The sequence below is a fragment of the Globicephala melas genome, chromosome 3 (genome assembly GCF_963455315.2).
Source record: "Globicephala melas chromosome 3, mGloMel1.2, whole genome shotgun sequence".
Taxonomy (NCBI): Eukaryota; Metazoa; Chordata; class Mammalia; order Artiodactyla; family Delphinidae; genus Globicephala; species Globicephala melas.
Window position 1 is genome coordinate 123,348,799 of NC_083316.1, and position 16,807 is coordinate 123,365,605.

The 16,807-nt window shown below is 44.6% G+C and overlaps 1 protein-coding gene across 2 annotated transcripts in view; it reads right to left on the reverse strand.

Annotated features, from left to right (window-relative positions):
* Positions 1–16,807, reverse strand: part of DPYSL3 (dihydropyrimidinase like 3) — a 114,431-nt gene that overhangs the window by 26,797 nt on the left and 70,827 nt on the right. For both annotated transcript variants that reach the window (XM_060296406.2, XM_030851500.2), the window contains exons 2-6: positions 11,309–11,397; positions 6,565–6,749; positions 3,954–4,118; positions 1,574–1,635; positions 584–664 (exon numbers count right to left, since the gene is read on the reverse strand). In XM_060296406.2, coding sequence (XP_060152389.1) covers positions 584–664; positions 1,574–1,635; positions 3,954–4,118; positions 6,565–6,749; positions 11,309–11,397 — 582 coding nt within the window. The remainder of the gene's footprint in view (positions 1–583; positions 665–1,573; positions 1,636–3,953; positions 4,119–6,564; positions 6,750–11,308; positions 11,398–16,807) is intronic.

Genomic DNA, 16,807 nt, shown 5'->3' on the forward strand with positions numbered 1-16,807 from the left:
TGGCGAGAGAAGTGCTTTCTGCTTCCTTACAAATGATCGATTTGGGCCTTGGGGCCCTTGCTTTCATCACTCTTTCCTCAGGTTTCTCAATATGATTTCTAGGAAATCAGTGGGATGTCTGATCCCCACAAGACCTGAATTCATTATCTAAGGCCATGAGTTCCGCAGTCCTGGCTCAGATTTCCAGCTTCTGAAAAATGCTGTCTTAGAGTTTTTCTTTAGGACTGAGCATGACACGTACCTTGGACTCATTTTCAAAACAGACTCAGCGATGCTCTCCCACTAAATGGCCCAATTTGAAAACCTCCTCTGCCAGGATGCCTTTTCTGATTCCCCAGAATGGCCAGACGGCTCCCTGCTCTCCAGCGTCTTCTGCTTTCTCCCTCGCTTGTCTATTTGCCCTCATAATTCCTCCTCCTAGACTGTGAGGTCCTTGAGGGCAGGTTCTGTTCTTAGCAGAGTACTTACGAGGGTGCCTGGCCCATACTGAGAGCTCTGGCAACGCTGAAGAAATGAGAAAATAAATGGGAGGCAGACCCTAGCCCAAGCAGGAAGTGTACTGCAGGGAGCGGCACTGTGTTACCTGGGCAATGATATCCCCATTCTCAGCGTGCACCTGAGCGATGGCTCCTAGCTCTCCCAGACAGGTGAAGATCTCATACAGCTGAAACAGAAATGAGTCTTCGTCACATTCACAAGACCCAGTGCCTTTAGCAATCTCATGCAAGGGCCAACGACTAGGGCCAGAGCTAAAATAAATGGGATGAACTAGAGGAAATAAGTGACTAGGGCAGAAATACAGACCCAAACATGCACAACCAAAGAGGAGTGCTAATCCAAAGGAACTCTAGGAAACTGTCTATATAAGGAACCCAGCATGTCTCCTAGGCAGACAGGGCACACATCTAACAGAGTGATACTGACCCCCCTACTCTGCCTCCTGCACATACTTTAAATGGAATTACTTCCCACTGAACTCAGATAGAGCTTCAGAATCCTTCTTAACACTCCTGAAAGGCACTGCAGCCTGGTCAGAAGCTAACTCAAAAGCTGAAACCTCTATCTCTTAGCCCCTCAAGGCAGACCACCCTTCATCTCCTTGCCCGGTGGTATGGGAATTCATTTTCTGTATTTCTTCTGAGAAGCTGAGATTTATCTAAAACAAGCACACCCCATGCATTTCGGAGAGAGAGAGTCAGAGGCAAGCTGGTACGATTACCCAAAGAGTAGACGGCCCTCCTTAATCCCACAGGGCTGAGCACTTACACTCCCCCTGAGTTCCCGAGGGGTGTAGAGTTTGTTTGGTAGATGGGAGATTTAGACACACCCTTCCTCTTGTCCTTTTGAGAAGGCTGCTGCCAGTGGAAATGTTAGTTCCCTGTCTGCCTTGCCCCGGGCACCCTGCCCGTTACCTTATTTAAAATGTAGCGTAAACGGCGAGGACTTCAGGAAGCTCTCTTGCCCAGCAGTCTCCCACACTGACCACAGTAACTCATGTGCAAAGAGCCAAGGTCACCGGCAACCACAGGAAAGCCATCCAGAGACCCCAAACCACACAGTGATGGGTTATTACCTCTGTGTTCGACATTTGATACAAATCCTTATAGGCCATGTAAACCATGAAGGAGTTCACCCCTGCAAGAGAGGGATGGGAGGGAAGACAGGAGGAAGACAGCATTATCACGACCCTGCTGCATCCTGTGCTCCCACTGTGACACCCCCCCGGGCCCTGAGGGCATCGCAGGCCCCTGCCCAATGCAAAGCGGATGCGTCCCATTCTCCAAGAGCATTTTTCTATTTCCTCCTCTATCCTGTAAAATTGACGATTCCTATGACGTCATAGCAGAATGGTCTCTTCTTCTGCGGCTCCTTCCTGCCTCCCCCTCCACAGTTCCCAGCCCAGAGGGCCAACAAGCCTCGACACTGCTCAAGGCAGGATACAGTGTCAGGAATCACTGCAGCACACTAGCCGTGTACACACACTAGAAGTGGCACCACATGCTGGGTCAGCGAGCTTGGAAACCCTAACGCCTTGAGCCTCGGTTTCCTCATCTGTAAAATGGAAAAATAACACCATCCTGCTTCGTAAGGTGGTTGGAAACTTTAAAAGACAACACATGCAAAACTCTTAGCACCAGCACGTGGTTGATCTCCTGGGAGCGGTTTATTTTGCTCTTTGTGGGTGCCTGCTCTCCACCAGGCCTGGGCAAGGTGTTGGGTCTGAGAGAGAACTAAGATCTAGAGCCTGTCCTAGGAGAAGTAACAGAGCTAATGCAGAGAAGTCAAGGTTCACCTTGGGCTTAAATATCTAAGTCATCAGCGTTAGAAAGAAAGAGCCATTTAATTTCTCCCCCCAAATACACTATTAATAGAGTAATTTACAGAAACAGGTGGGACTGGGGGACAGAGAGTCATTTAGAGGAAAGGAGGGTAATTTTGTTCTCCAGCCATTAGGGCCATCTCAGCCCAGAGTACTCCAGGCCAAAAGTGGACTGTAATCTGGGACCTTCCCTACCCAGAATGGTGCAACTCAGGGCAGTTTTTCCCAACACAACCCTTCCCACAAGCCTCTGGGTCATCCGTGGTATGACTCAGGCCCTTCAGAAGGGAAGTGGGTGTTAAAGCCATTCACTTTTCTACCTAGTTGAGATGCAGTGTGAAAGGAGACACAGAAAGAAGGGAGGCAGGAGACTTCCCTGGCGGTCCAGTGGTTAAGACTCCACACTTCCACTGCAGGGGGCGCGGGTTTGATCCCTGGTGTAGGAACTAAGATCCCGCAAGCCGGCTGTGCGGCCAAAACAAAAAAAGGGAGGGGTTAATCTCACCCTCTGTATCAGATAGTGAGAACTGGGCAGAGCTTGTGGGGTGAGCGGGGGATGCAAAGGAGAGCTCGTCCTCTGGGAGGTCATCCCCTCCCCCGAACCCCGAGCACACTGCCTTGCACTGCACTCCTGGCCTTTGCATCGAGACTGCTCATTGATAACTGTATTATAAAATTCGTATAATAATAATTATAATAATATTATTAGTACTAGTATCGTAGCACTATTGTTACTATTATAACAATATTCTGCATCTTGCGGCATTTATCCTATTGCTCTGCACCGGCCTGCTTCCTTTTGCCATGGATACTGGCAGAGGCCATTCCTCATACTCCCCTAAGTCCTCCAGGCCCCCCTAGGATGCGGAGCACGTCACATGTCTGCGGGCATGTAGAGAGGGTGGTGCGTGTGTGAAATACTTGACCGTCAGAACACAGAAAGAAGTAAACATAGAAGAATCTAAGTCAATGGGAACCTAAATCATGGACTCATAGAGAGGACACAGACACACGCAGATACACACACACACACACACACACACACACACACACACACACACACACACACACACACACACACACACACACACACACACACACACACCTTTCAGGCCCTAAGCTCCTATCTGGAGTACGAACACATCTTTGCTCCCAGAAATGTCTTAGCCTTTTCCGAGGATGCGATTGTTACAGAACAGTAATGGTTGGATCTTTGGAATCACAATGATAGAGGTTAAACATTCCTAATCTCATATGTACTAGCTGTATGACCTCATGTAAGACGTCAACCTCTCCTGACCTCAGTTTCTTCCTCTGTACAATGGGCAGTATTGCACGGAGGTGCAGAGCACAGGCTTTGGGCAGATCTACTGCTTACAAATTCTATGATCTTGGGCTACTTATTCGGAAGCCTCAGGTTCTCCAACTGCAGAGTAAGGATAATAATCCCTATCTCATGGGGATCCTGTAAGGAATAAGTAGGATGGCATAAAGTGTCTGGTCCATAGTGGTACCCCGATATCTGGCATTCATACTCAGGGTTCCAGGGTCCAGCAAGGAGGAGCGACTAAAGGAGTGGACAGTACGGGAAGGACAGGCAAGGGGGAAGGGAGGAAGGCACATCCGGGCTCACCTTTGTCCTTGATCAGGCTCTGCACTTCCTGCTTGACGCTGTCATTCCAGTGGGTAATGTCCACGTGTAAGGAATAGTCACAGCAGCTCTTGCCATCGGCCCACTCCCGCCACTTCTCATAGGCCTCCGTCAGGCTGGACTCGGGCTCGGGCACCACGTGGTCAACTGAACAACAGAGGCCCCGCACGGGCGATTCATCAACATAGCCTTTGGTCCCCTCTGTACAGGTCTGCTCTTGCTTGCTTAGCTACGACAGCAAAGCCTCTATTTCCTGAGCATAGGATTAACCTTAGAAAGGGTTCCCGGGTGGTTTCAAGGTTGCTGATGGTTCAACTGTGACTTAGCTGTGGGATCTTGGGCAAATTACTAGCTTCTCTAAACCGTAATTTTCTCATTCTTAAAATGGGCACCAAGTGGGGATGGGGACGGGGTAACACTGCCTTCCCTCTAAGTTTGTTAAGGGATTAAATGGGAAAATGCATGGGAAGTGCTTCACCTGATGCCTGGCACATAGTAAGCGCTCCCTAAATATTAGCTATCAATTGATGAGCGCCTACTGTGTGCCATTATTACCAGCATTACAGGAGTCACTGCTGGTGATCCAAGTTGGACTCCCTTTTACGGGCAGAAGGAGGGGCTTTAAAGTTATGTCTGGGCACAAGAGAATGAATGTTCGTGCTTACTGCCGTAGCAAAGACCTGGTATCGGTTAAGTGAACTTGACGCTTGGCCCACAGATATTATTTCCATGCAAACTTTTTGTCCAGAATATGGTTTCTTTGAGGCCAAAACCTACTCTTGCAGTACCTGCAATGGTGGATAATACTTTTAAAAAGAGTAAGATTTACACCAATAACATTGGTGAGGTTAAGGCAAAAATTAGAGTTTTTCATAGTTCCCCATGGCAGTCGAGAGAAAGTATGAATTGGTACAACTTTCCTAAGAACAATTTTGAAATGTATATCAAAAACCATGACATTTTTCATACCTCAACAATTATTCCTATGCCTAAGAATTATCCCTAAGGAAATAAACATGGCTATATGCAAAATCTGGGTTCTGAAGATGTCTGCCACTATTTATATATTCATGTAAGTGAAAAACTGGGAACAAAGTCTTACAATAGGGAAGTTTGGTTAAATACATAAATTGTGATACCCTCATAAAACGGATGTCAGGAGTCCATTTAAAATTTGGTAGAATAAAAATAAATGAATGGAAAGATATACATGACCTATTCATCAGTGAAAACAGAAGGCTAAAGCACAGTATGTTTATTACAATCCTTTTTGTTAAATAGAAAAAAATATACAGCCAAACTGTGACAGTGAAGTGAGATTTATGGAGTTTTTTTTCTTTTCTGCATACGTAGGGTTTTTAAAGTATCTACAAAGGACAGGTACACTTCTGTTGTTCTTATATGCTTTCCTGTCTTCTCACGTGGAGCTCCTTCCCTAATGCAGAAGCCCAAGCCTAATGCATATGTCCAGGATTCTGAACAGGTCCAGCTCCTCGGCAAGATGGCAGAAGGCCGGGCCAACAGCACTGATTTCCTCAGCCTTCTAGCACGGGCAGCCTAAGTGCGCTTATCGGAAAGCAAAGGCATGGAGCTACGTTACTGATGCTTGGACCCACACCAGGGCCTTCGTGGGCAGGCCGCTGCCGAGAAGTCAGCTGGCTTCCTCCCTTTGGTCTCCCAGAATTGCACCTTTTATGGCCCTGGCACAATTTTCCTGGGTTCCCACACCCAACTAGCTGAAGCTGAACCCTGCTACTGCTCCCGTTGAAAGGAAGCAAAAGACAGTGAATAATACAGCTCAGGCTGTACTGAGTTCTTAAGTGGATGTATACCGTGGTAAACAGTGCTCTTGCTGACCAAGTCGGGGGCCAGGGCTGGGACGGGAGCCAATTCATTGGGATTCCTTTGGCTTAGGAAGGAGTGCCCTGGAATGCTATCTGCTCAGTAATCCTGGCATTCAACTCCCTAGGTCTCTTTGGAATTGCAAAAGTCACCAGAAAAACAAAACAAAACAAGAGAAACAACCCCCCACCTTGCCCAGTCTTAAAGATACGAATTGGTCAAAACACAGCACAGACTAAATAACACTAACCACCAATGAAGCCTCCTAAGCTCTCGAGAACTGTTAAGTCTCATCATCATTCTCTCTGGGATGCTTCTCAGCCCCATTCTCACTGCTCTGCCTGTACTCTCTGCCCCTGCTGCCTCAGACCCAAGTTGGAAGTCCTGAAATTACTTTTTGCCCACAATCCACAACTTTTTCAGTCCACTTTCCACAGAGACTGGCCCAGAGGTGATACGTGCTGATTCCCCACCCATGGTATACCGGACCCCTGCTCTAAGACAGACAGAGAAGACACCTGCTTTCAAGGTCATGAACCTCCTGAATCTCCTCTATGTGGTTACAGGAGCTGCCAATGTCCTCACCATAACCAGCTTTTCTCAGGTCTCATCAGGCAGAAAGTCTAAAAACTGAATTGAGGGGAAGTGTACGAGTTACCAACAGAGACCACTGCAGTTAACATGTTAGTTAAACTCACTCCCTAGGACCCCTCGCACGCTTTACAGAAATGTGTAAAGTCGGGGGACTTACTGATCATGGTGGTGCCCCCCGCTAAGGCAGCCTTGGTCCCTTGGAAGAAGTCATCCACTGTGGTCATTCCCTTGTAGGGCATCTGGAAGTGAGTGTGGACATCGATGCCTCCAGGGATCACCATTTTCCCATTGGCCTCAATGGTCTTCACCCCTCCAGGGACAATCAGATTGTCTCCAATTTGCCTGGTGAGACAGGGAAGCAACCAGCAATTTAAAAGAATGACTTCCAAGATAAACACAGTATTATAAGGATTTGCAATGTTGTAACTTATGTTTATCAAAGTAGTCTTTTGCAAGTGATTCACAAGTTTAGCAATCTAGAAACAAATAAAGACAGGTATCCATAACAGAAAACATTTTTTTTATTACAAGACATTGAATATAGTTCTCTGTGTTATACAGTAGGACCCTGTTGTTTATTTTATATACAGTAGTGTGTATCTGTTAACCCCAAATTCCTAATTTATCCCTACCCCCCTTTCCCCTTTGGTAACCATAAGTTTGTTTTCTACGTCTGTGAGTTTGTTTCTGTTTTGTAAATAGGTTCATTTGTATCATTTTTTAGATTCCATATACAAGTGATATCGTAAGATATTTGTCTTTAACTTACTTCACTTAGTATGATAATCTCTAGGTCCATCCAGAAAACAATTTTTTTATAGACACAAAACAATCTGATATGCTGTTTGGTAGGACCGTGTGTCCTGGCTTAGCACTGTAACCCCAGTGGCTTAACCATGTCTAGAATATAGGGTGTGTAATAAATATTTTTTAATAAGTGTTTTTAGTATCCTTTTCATTTTGTTCTTTATTTAAAGGTCAGGAAGAACATTTGCAGAAGGACCGAACGGCTGTAAAATAATGAACTGTTAGGAGAGACTGAAGGAGGTAAAGAATCATTTTAAAGAATAGGTGTGTGAACTTTGCTATCCTCTAAATGGGTTCATCTGTGCTCCTAATAACAAATGGAATCTGTCTAGGGCATTTCACAACTCAGACTTCACTCTCAATTCCATCCTTCCCTGATAGTTTATCTGTCAATCACAGCTGATGGCAGATTCTCAAAGAGGAAGCCAAAGACGCAGATGCCTACACCAGCTGCTTTTGTACGGTCAGCATCTCAGCAGAAGTTTCAAGCCAAGGAAGGTGATTATGACAACCTCCACCAGACACAGCTTCACCCAAGAAGCTTCAGAGCATCCCAGGGAGGCAGAGAGGGGGAGACTGGGGTGGGAAGGAAGCCAGTAAGTATGCCAAGGGCACACTACACATGACAATGGGCAAATACAACTACTCCTAGCACAATGTAACCACATAGACCATCTATGTTGCTTAGTTCACATCCTTGATTGAAACATCCAGTTAATTCCAGGTAGACTTATGATTCTTTTTTTTTTTTAACTAAACTTATTTTATTCATTTTATTTTTGGCTGCACTGGGTCTTCATTGCTGCTCGCAGGCTTTCTCTAGCTGTGGCGAGCGGGGGCTACTCTTCATTGTGGTGCGCGCGCTTCTCATTGCAGGGGCTTCTCTTGTTGCAGAGCATGGGCTCTATGCGCACAGGCTTCAGTGGTTGTGGCATGCAGGCTCAGTAGTGGTGGCGCACGGACTTAGCTGCTCCACGGCATGTGGGATCTTCCCGGAGCAGGGCTCGAACCTGTGTCCCCTGCATTGGCAGACGGATTCTAAACCACTGCGCCACCAGGGAAGCCCTAGACTCATGATTCTTAAGGCTCTACATTATCATGAGTCCTCTCCTACCTTGGGGACACATGTACCCCACTGCCAGTGGCATGAATACTTTCCGCTTTTGTTCACAGCCAGCTAAGAAAGACACTTTCCTGGGGTAGGAAGAAGTCTACCACTTGCCTGACAAAATCTAAGTTCTACAACTAAAATTAAGTCTTCCTGACATCTCTAAGAGTTCACCCTTACCACGTCACCACTCTGCCATTCCAGAGCCACCACAATTCAAAACACACTGTGGAAAAAATGCAGCCTTGATTGTAACTCCATTCTAGTCCAGATACTGGCCAGTGTGTTCTCATTTCCCTCCCTCACTGATTCACCTCTAAGAGAAATTGAGAACCAAGGGCATGAAGAGTTGCCTGGCTTGGGTGTGCCTACGTATGTATGCTTCTACCAATTTTGACAACTGGTATAACACCCAGTCTGAAAAAGAAAAGCCTTCCCTCCTTTTCCCCACTGAACCAATCAAGGTTCCCTTAATCCTTGAAGGCATAGCTTCTATCTCCCCTCCTTGGTCAAGTTTCTACTGACAGCCAGGTCTAATAATTAAGAGTGTGGCTCTGCCCTGGACGTGAGCTATGTGGATTCGCAATCTTGGATCTGCTAATACTAGCATTATGACTTCGGCCAAGTTACTTAACCTCACCATGTCTCAATTTTTTCATCTGTAAAATGTAATAAAAGTGCCTCCTCCATAGGTCTGTTGTGTAGATTAAACATTAATCTGTGTTAAGCCCAAAGAACACTGTTAGTTAGGCACATGAAAATTTAGTAAATACTAGCTATTATAATCAATAACCACCTTAATCCCACATAGCCCTCTCCTTCCTCTGGATCTCATCTGTTCTACTAATTTAATACTCGATATTGATATTATCTGGTGATGTCACGTGCTTTGCATGTACAGACATGTCACTTCCCCTAAAAGACTCTCAGGTCCCTGGGGGAAAAGAGCACGATGATTTGGGTCCCAGTGATATCTACCATAGCGTGTGACATAGTACGTGTCCAGTGCCTGAGACAACTTCTTTGCACATAGCAGGTACTCCATCAATCTTCACAGGAAACAACTCTGTAAAAACTGGAGGAAATTATTTCTGTTTTTATGCTCTGTGAGTTAAGAATGTTGTTGGAGATATATCATTTTATAGGACTGGATGAAGATCATGTTTATACACCCTTTTCTCCACCACCAACACACACATCTGATGGTTAAATTCCTTCTATAACATCGTTGACAAGTGGCCTTCCAGTCTATTTTAATAGAGATGGCAAAGAAGACTCAGTTTTTGTATTCAACTATGGTAGTAGGTGCCTGAATCACTGCGTGAAGATGGATTCTGAGCCTGTATTTAGGGCTCAACTGTGAAAAGTTCTGTGATCAATTAGTGATGCCTGCTATGAGCTCTGGAATGAGGAAGAAGCACTAGGTACTAAATTTTTTTCCAACTCTGAACGTCTCTAAATGAGGGAACACACTTCCACCAGAGAGTGGACTATACACAATAATGTTTTAGTAAGAGAAAAATGTAGAATTAATCATGGCTCATATTTTGAAGAAAGTACTGTTTTACACTGGTTGGCTTGTCTAACAATTCCATTTTTCCTGCTTCTAATACGAAAAAGTATTTATGCAAATTGGCAAGACTACCAGACACAAATATCTTCATTCTTGCATTTGTTACTCATTCATCGATTCATTCATTCACTCATCCATTCATTCAATGCATTGATTAATATGTTGATCTTTAGCAAGTATTTACTCTCTCTTCCTCTTTCTCCTCTATCCTCCTCTGAAAAGGGGGTAATAAGAGTACTCACTTCATAGGATTGCTGGCAGATTAAATGATAAGGCATGTAAAACATTTAACGCAGTGCCGGGCACATACTATATACTCAATAAAAGGTAGCTCTTACAAAAGTCTCTATATGTTAAGTACTGGGGTAAGTGCTGCAGATACGGAGAAGAATAAGATATGGTCCTGGCTCTAAGAGTGCCAACAGTGTCAGAATTGCTACGATTGATAAAAGCACAGGGTTTTTAAAAGCTCATCAAATGGAAAGCTAGCCTAGATTTAGGGGCTGGTAAGGAATGTTGGCCTACAGAAAGTTGTATTTAAGCCAAGTTTCCAAAGATACGTAAGCAATCTATAACCAGAATCTTAAGCTAGCCAATGAAGCTGAATAAGATAAAAATAAAACTGAATGAGGCCAGGGATGGCTCATATGGTGGGCTGGATATACCAGTTTTATACAATACCTTATCAATGTGGGGAAGTACCCGGCTTTATGTGATGAAGGCTATGTGTAAATCAAATCCCTTTTTAAAGGTCACTATGAAGCTACCCACAAAGGTTACCTGGCTGTGCTACTTACAGGCATCCAACAGCAAACCATTTTGTAAAGTAATTATATATCCCTAGAGTATCTATTTGGAAACCTTGCCTGTCCTATGTATGTCCTATCTGTGCTCTGCCTATCCACGTCCTACCTAAGATAAGGTTCAGTTTAAATGCCCTCTCCATCTCAAAACCTTCCTCTGAAGGGATTTCTCCTCCCTGTGCACTTCTAAATTACTTATCCTCATTTGAGCTCCTTTGGTACCTATTACACTAAGCCTTATATTTTTAGGGTGCTGTGATTTGTGGACGTTTTCCAGTGACCTTAAGGACAGTGGTGACATCTCCCAATTCTCCAAGACACATAGAGTGCCCATCAATGCAGCTTGCCCAAAGGGGCCCTTAGCATCATTTGGGTGACTGAATTCAGATTTTTCATTTCATTCATGTAATCCAAGTGAACTAAGGCTAGCTCCCATTTTTAAGGGATTATGTGCATCCAGACTGAAGGGCTAAAATAAAAACTCATTTTTAAGGAGGAGAAATGAAACACACAGAAGCGACGGGCTAGTGAGCAAGAAAGAAGCAAGTTTCCTTCTGAGCCTCTAACGAAGAAAGTTCAAAAGACAAAGCAAAGGGTACTATATACCTACTTTATTAAGCCGTCTTCCATGTAAATATCAGCGTAAAAGGATTGATCATCGTTGACGATTCTGCCTCCCTTGATCAGAAGACGGTCGCTCTAGAAAAGAAGGAAAACGGGAGTCATTCTCACAGCTAGGATTTCAGAGAAGAGAGGTCTGCCGAGGTGCTCCCCATTCATTGTTTTAGAGGTTTAGCAGAAACCATTTTCTTAAGACATCTGTGTGCTCAGTGCACTCAGTCTTTCTGTTAGGTATCCAGCCTTTCTCGTTTGACCCTATTCAAATTATTCTGGAGTTTCACCTCTTGCTTCTGCAACCTATCATAGCCACTCAGAAATGTAGCTACTCTTTATATTGGCTTTTTCCAGAAAGCACTATATAATGCAAAGTGGGATAACATCTACCTCAGTGCCTGGCACTCTGTCTGGTATTCTGTTGGCACTCAATAGTGATTCCCAAAAACAGAACTTAGGGTCAGGCATACAATGAAATGGCCTTTAAAAGTCTTTATATGACAGGGGGATCATGTTATGTTTAAAATTCAGGATACTTAAACATGTGCACACATGCACACAAAGTTGTGGAATGTATAACTCGAGGTGGAGAAATTATGCAGGATTCATATTTGCTTCACTATACTCAGTATTTCTCACATTCTCTGAAACATATTTCTTTATTGCTTTTCTTGTGAAAAAAAATTTCCTTTCTTATGAGAAATGTCTTTTTAAAAATTACAACTTAAATGAAGTTTGGATAAGTGATCCAACTGGAAACAAGGCACATACACTCCGAAGTTATTAATAAAATATAAACATATATTTTATTTATAAGTCAGGAGAGAAACAAATCACTAGTCAGCTTTAGAGATCACAGATTTCATTAAATGAATGGAGCTTAGACCACAGCATGAAGGATGGACATAGCTTTGTTGGGTTCATGGGGGAGAAGAGAATCCCTAGGAGCCTGGATGAGTGGAACTGCAACCTAAAGAACAATGGTGGGCTGCAGTTTGTTAAGAATTCAACATACAGACTTCAACTCTCCACCCATCCATCCATCCATCCATCCATCCATTATTCACACATCCACTCACCCAGCAAATAAGTAACTAATATTTATTGTTAAATAGTGGGGAGGATGCAATTGTGAGTGAGCCACACCGTCAAGGTCACTGCCTGGATGGAACTTAAGGGGAAGTCTAGCAATAAAGAAATAAAGTCATCAAAATAAGTAAAACAATGTAAAATTGTATCGAGTGTCACAAAATACAAGGGAGTGGGGCTTGTTTAAATAGAGGCTGGAAAAGGCCTTTTCAGGGAAGATCAATTTAGATGGAGAACTGCAAGCAGAGGGAACAGTGTGTGCAAAGGCCCTGTGGTAAGAAGAAGTTTTGTTTCTTTGAAAACCTGAAAAAGATCAGTGTGGAGGAAGCTTAGGGATCAAGGAGGGAAATGGCATGAGATGATGCTGGTGAGGGAGGGCTTTCAAAAGAGGACATAGGTTTCATGGGGGAAGGAAGCCCCACAGACAGGCTGACTTCTGGCTTCCGAAATCAAAGACTGTGAACAGGGCCAGAAAATGAGAATTGAAGCTAGGACTCCTCTGGGGATATAGCCAATTACCACTTACTCTCTCCTGCTTCCAAGGTATTGGGTAAGAATAAGAAATTTCATCATACTGTATTGTCAGGGGGAAGGATTTTTTAAAGATACAGATCAATGAGGTGTTGAGACAAAACCTACATATATGGCAGAGAAGATGTGCTAATGAGGTCAAATACAAACTACTGCCACACGTGATCTCCAAGCCCCTCAGGAGCTGGCCTCTGTCATTACATCCACTCTGCTAGGTTCTATCACATGTTGCCTCATATTTTATATGGTGGCAAAACTAAGAGACACGTAGTTCTAGCCGCCTATCAGGCTCTCTGGCCACTAAGCCTTTGCAAAGATGTTCTCTCCGCCTTCTCCTATGTTCACCTACCACTGACGACCATCCTCGCCATTGTCAAGCCTCAATCAAAGGGGTTTTCCCCTAGGATACACTACCTGACCTTCCAGCAAATGCTACCTGCTCCCACTGCAGCTGAAACAATGAATTGTTCTACAAGAGTTGGTTTACTGTTCATTGGTCTCCTGACTACACCAAAGACTCCCGTAGTCTTAGAACTATGTGTCTTTTGATCTTTTTACCTTATTCCCGTCTTCGATAGCTGTTAAATATTGGTCAAATGAATGGCTGAAGGGTGGGACACAGGAGGTGGTATTATATATCAGAATGATAAAAAGGCCATCTGAGTCAGAAAGTTATGTCAAGTGGTCGGAATATTGGACTTGTAAGGAAAAACAATTTTAATTGAAGGCTACTGTAATCTATCACTTGAACAGAAATTGCAAAATGACAGGAGGCAGTCCTAGGACTGTGCTTCTCAAACTAGGGTGCACATTAGAAAAATATAGATTCCCAGGCCCTGCTCTAGGCCAACAACTATGTATTTTATAAGCTCTATAAACGGCTCTTAGGCAGCCATCAGCCAGCCCACAGCAAGTCACAGACCAGTACCAGGAACCACTGCCCCAGACACAGTTTGTGTTGTCTGTGAAGGCAACAAAAGTTTCTCCAGCAGGAGCTTCATACTAATAACAATCTTGGCAACTATAAGAGTTCCCTCTCACAGCTCAGTGCTTTTATGATGCTCTTTGTCTTTCTAGCAAAGAGCTGAAGTAAGCTGGGTTAGGGAAAGGGGCCAGTTACTGTCTGAACTGAGCCCAGTCATGAAATATGACCATCCTCCTGCCTGGGGGCATCCAGTCCTGAGCCACTGGGGATCATCACTTCCTTCAATAAGCATGAAATATGAACAAAGGGGAAAAAGCTATCTCAGGCCCCTTGTACATCAGGGGTGTAGTAAGAGGTGACCCAAGTGGAATTAACATCACTGAGATGGCATTGTTAAAAACTGTTCCAATGCCAGTGAAATAAGCTTGACTCAATCATCAGGAACCTAAACAGAGCACAAAGATGAACTGTAGGCCTGGTGTAAGTTTCAGAGATGGGAGTAACAAGACCCCTGCTGTAGGCACTATAGTATTAATATTATTATTTGTCTTTATCACTTAGAGCAGAGATATCAAAACCACAGCTCACAGAGCTCAAGCAAATGCTGTTCCTGGGGGTCTTCAGCTTGTCCCCTGAACTTTTATTAAAGTGGTTAATAAAACTGCTTTATTAATTTTAACTCTTTCCATGCATGTGGGATCCACTACAAAGGACAACCCAGGCAAACAGTCATCAGACACAGAAGCATGTGAAAGGCAAGTCTTGGACTTGGCATTGAAGAATGATACAGCAACGACTGACCACTCCCAGGCCACATGAAAGCAGACCTCCCTGGTTACGGAACATGCTTGTCTGTGAAGTCATGGACCAGCCTTAGGCAGTAACACATTTTGGGGCCCAAAGCCAACAAGATGAACAGCTCTGACAGCTCTGGTTAAAAGTTACCCTCGACGGTGTTAGAAAGGTGAGGGTGGCTCTGAGGGGCTCTTTGCTCTCTGTTCTCAGTAGCTGAGGCGGTCAGGAACCCGAGAGCTGACGCCCGAGGAGGTAAAGTGGTCTAGATGGGAGCCGACCAACGTTTTTCATGCATTAATAGGTATAAAGAATGAAGGTACTTCTAGAGCACACAGGGATAGTCCGGAGGGTATTTGGAACCCAAGATGAAGCTCTTCAGAGCCTGCAGCACCAGGCCAAGGACCCTGGCTGCTTTGGGCCCTGCACGGCCACCAGGGCTGAGTGAAGCCTGGTCTTGCGGCCCAGAGGGGTGCCAGGGGTACCAGCTGCCAAGCTTGGGCTCCACTGGGTTCTCCCACTACTAGGAGAATCGGGCCGACAACTTAACCAGGTGTGTGATCTTGAGTTAGGACTTAACCTCTCAGCACCTCAAGTTTTTTATTAGCTCAGAGCAGATAATAACACCTAGCTCACCTCTCAGGGTGGCTGCCAGGACGAAATGAGGTGGATGAAGGGGGAAAGGTGTGTGTTTGTGGTGTGTGTGTACATGTATATATAAAATATCTAACACAGTAAACACCTATAAATATTAGTTACATTTATTCCACTCATTATTTACAGTACTTTAAATTTTTATAAAATGCCTTAAATTAAGAAGCATACTGGGGAGGGATTATTGTTCCCATTTTCCCAATGAGGAGATCTACACAGAGAGACAGATGACTTTCTCCAAGTGACAGCGTTGATCAGTTCCAGTTGGAAGTAAATCCAGGTCTCTCCTCTCTTGGCACCAAACTGCTTTCCACCTGAGGCCACTGCACCAATAGTGCCTAAACCATATGCCAAGTGGCTCTTTCCGACAGGGCTGTCCTCTCTGTTTGACACTGCATCTGACAGTTCCAGAGCAGGAACGGCTGACTTGCTCTGCAGTAGGAAACTTCAGGAATCCAATCACTTGTAAGCCACTACTTATAAAATCAGTGGATTAGACCTGCCCCTTATGGCCTGAATGTGTTAATGCAGCTTATAAAGGGACCTGATTTACAATCCAGGGTAGCAGAGGCCCCTGAAGTTTGATAAAGTCCGACCCTTTTTCCTTCACTAGGATATGACAATGATTAGAAAAATCAAGCATAAAAAATCAAGAGTCTGTGAGAAAATGGGACAGAAAAGAGACAGAGAGAAACAAAGAAAAGAAGGAAGGAAGGGAGTGAGAAAAGACAGAGGTACAGAGGGGACAGGGGGAGCAAGAGAGGGAAGGGAGGGGCTTCCCTGGTGGCGCAGTGGTTGAGAATCCACCTGCCAATGCAGGGGACACGGGTTCATGCCGCGGTCCGGGAAGAGTCCACATGCCGCGGAGCGGCTGGGCCCGTGAGCCATGGCCGCTGAGCCTGCGCGTCCAGAGCCTGTGCTCCGCAACGGGAGGGGCCACAGCAGTGAGAGGCCCGCGTACCGAGAGAAAAAAAAAAAAAAAAAAGAGAGGGAAGGGAGGAGGAAATAAACTTATAACAAGGGATGCTGCTAAGAATGGCTGTGATTCAAACTAGAATAGAAAATGCAAGGACAGGATCTTGAACTTAAGCCGGCTGGAGATGCTGGTTCCCATTTTGGTTTTCCTCACCTAGTCTTCAACGTAAAGAACTTAAATTACCACGTCTGTCTGAGCTAAGGAGAATATGCCTCCCAGAGAACCCAGAGCCCTCCGTGGATTTCTTCTCACTCAGTAAAATCAGCCCCAGAACAGTACTTAGGACACATCTGTCCTATACTCTGCAGACATGCCAGCAGCTCAGAATAAAAACTATAATCCTAGGAAGAGAAAAAGAGAATATAAACCGAGGAAGGAGTCTTCCACAATAAAATCTTTTAGTACCTGTGTTCAAATCACAATGCGCAGACTCTGACCCTCAGTGGGGACTCAAGATCCTTTCTAAGTCCAGATGAAGGCGCAGGTGGTTATTTAAAATAAATTCCCATCTGGGTAATTAGATTTGA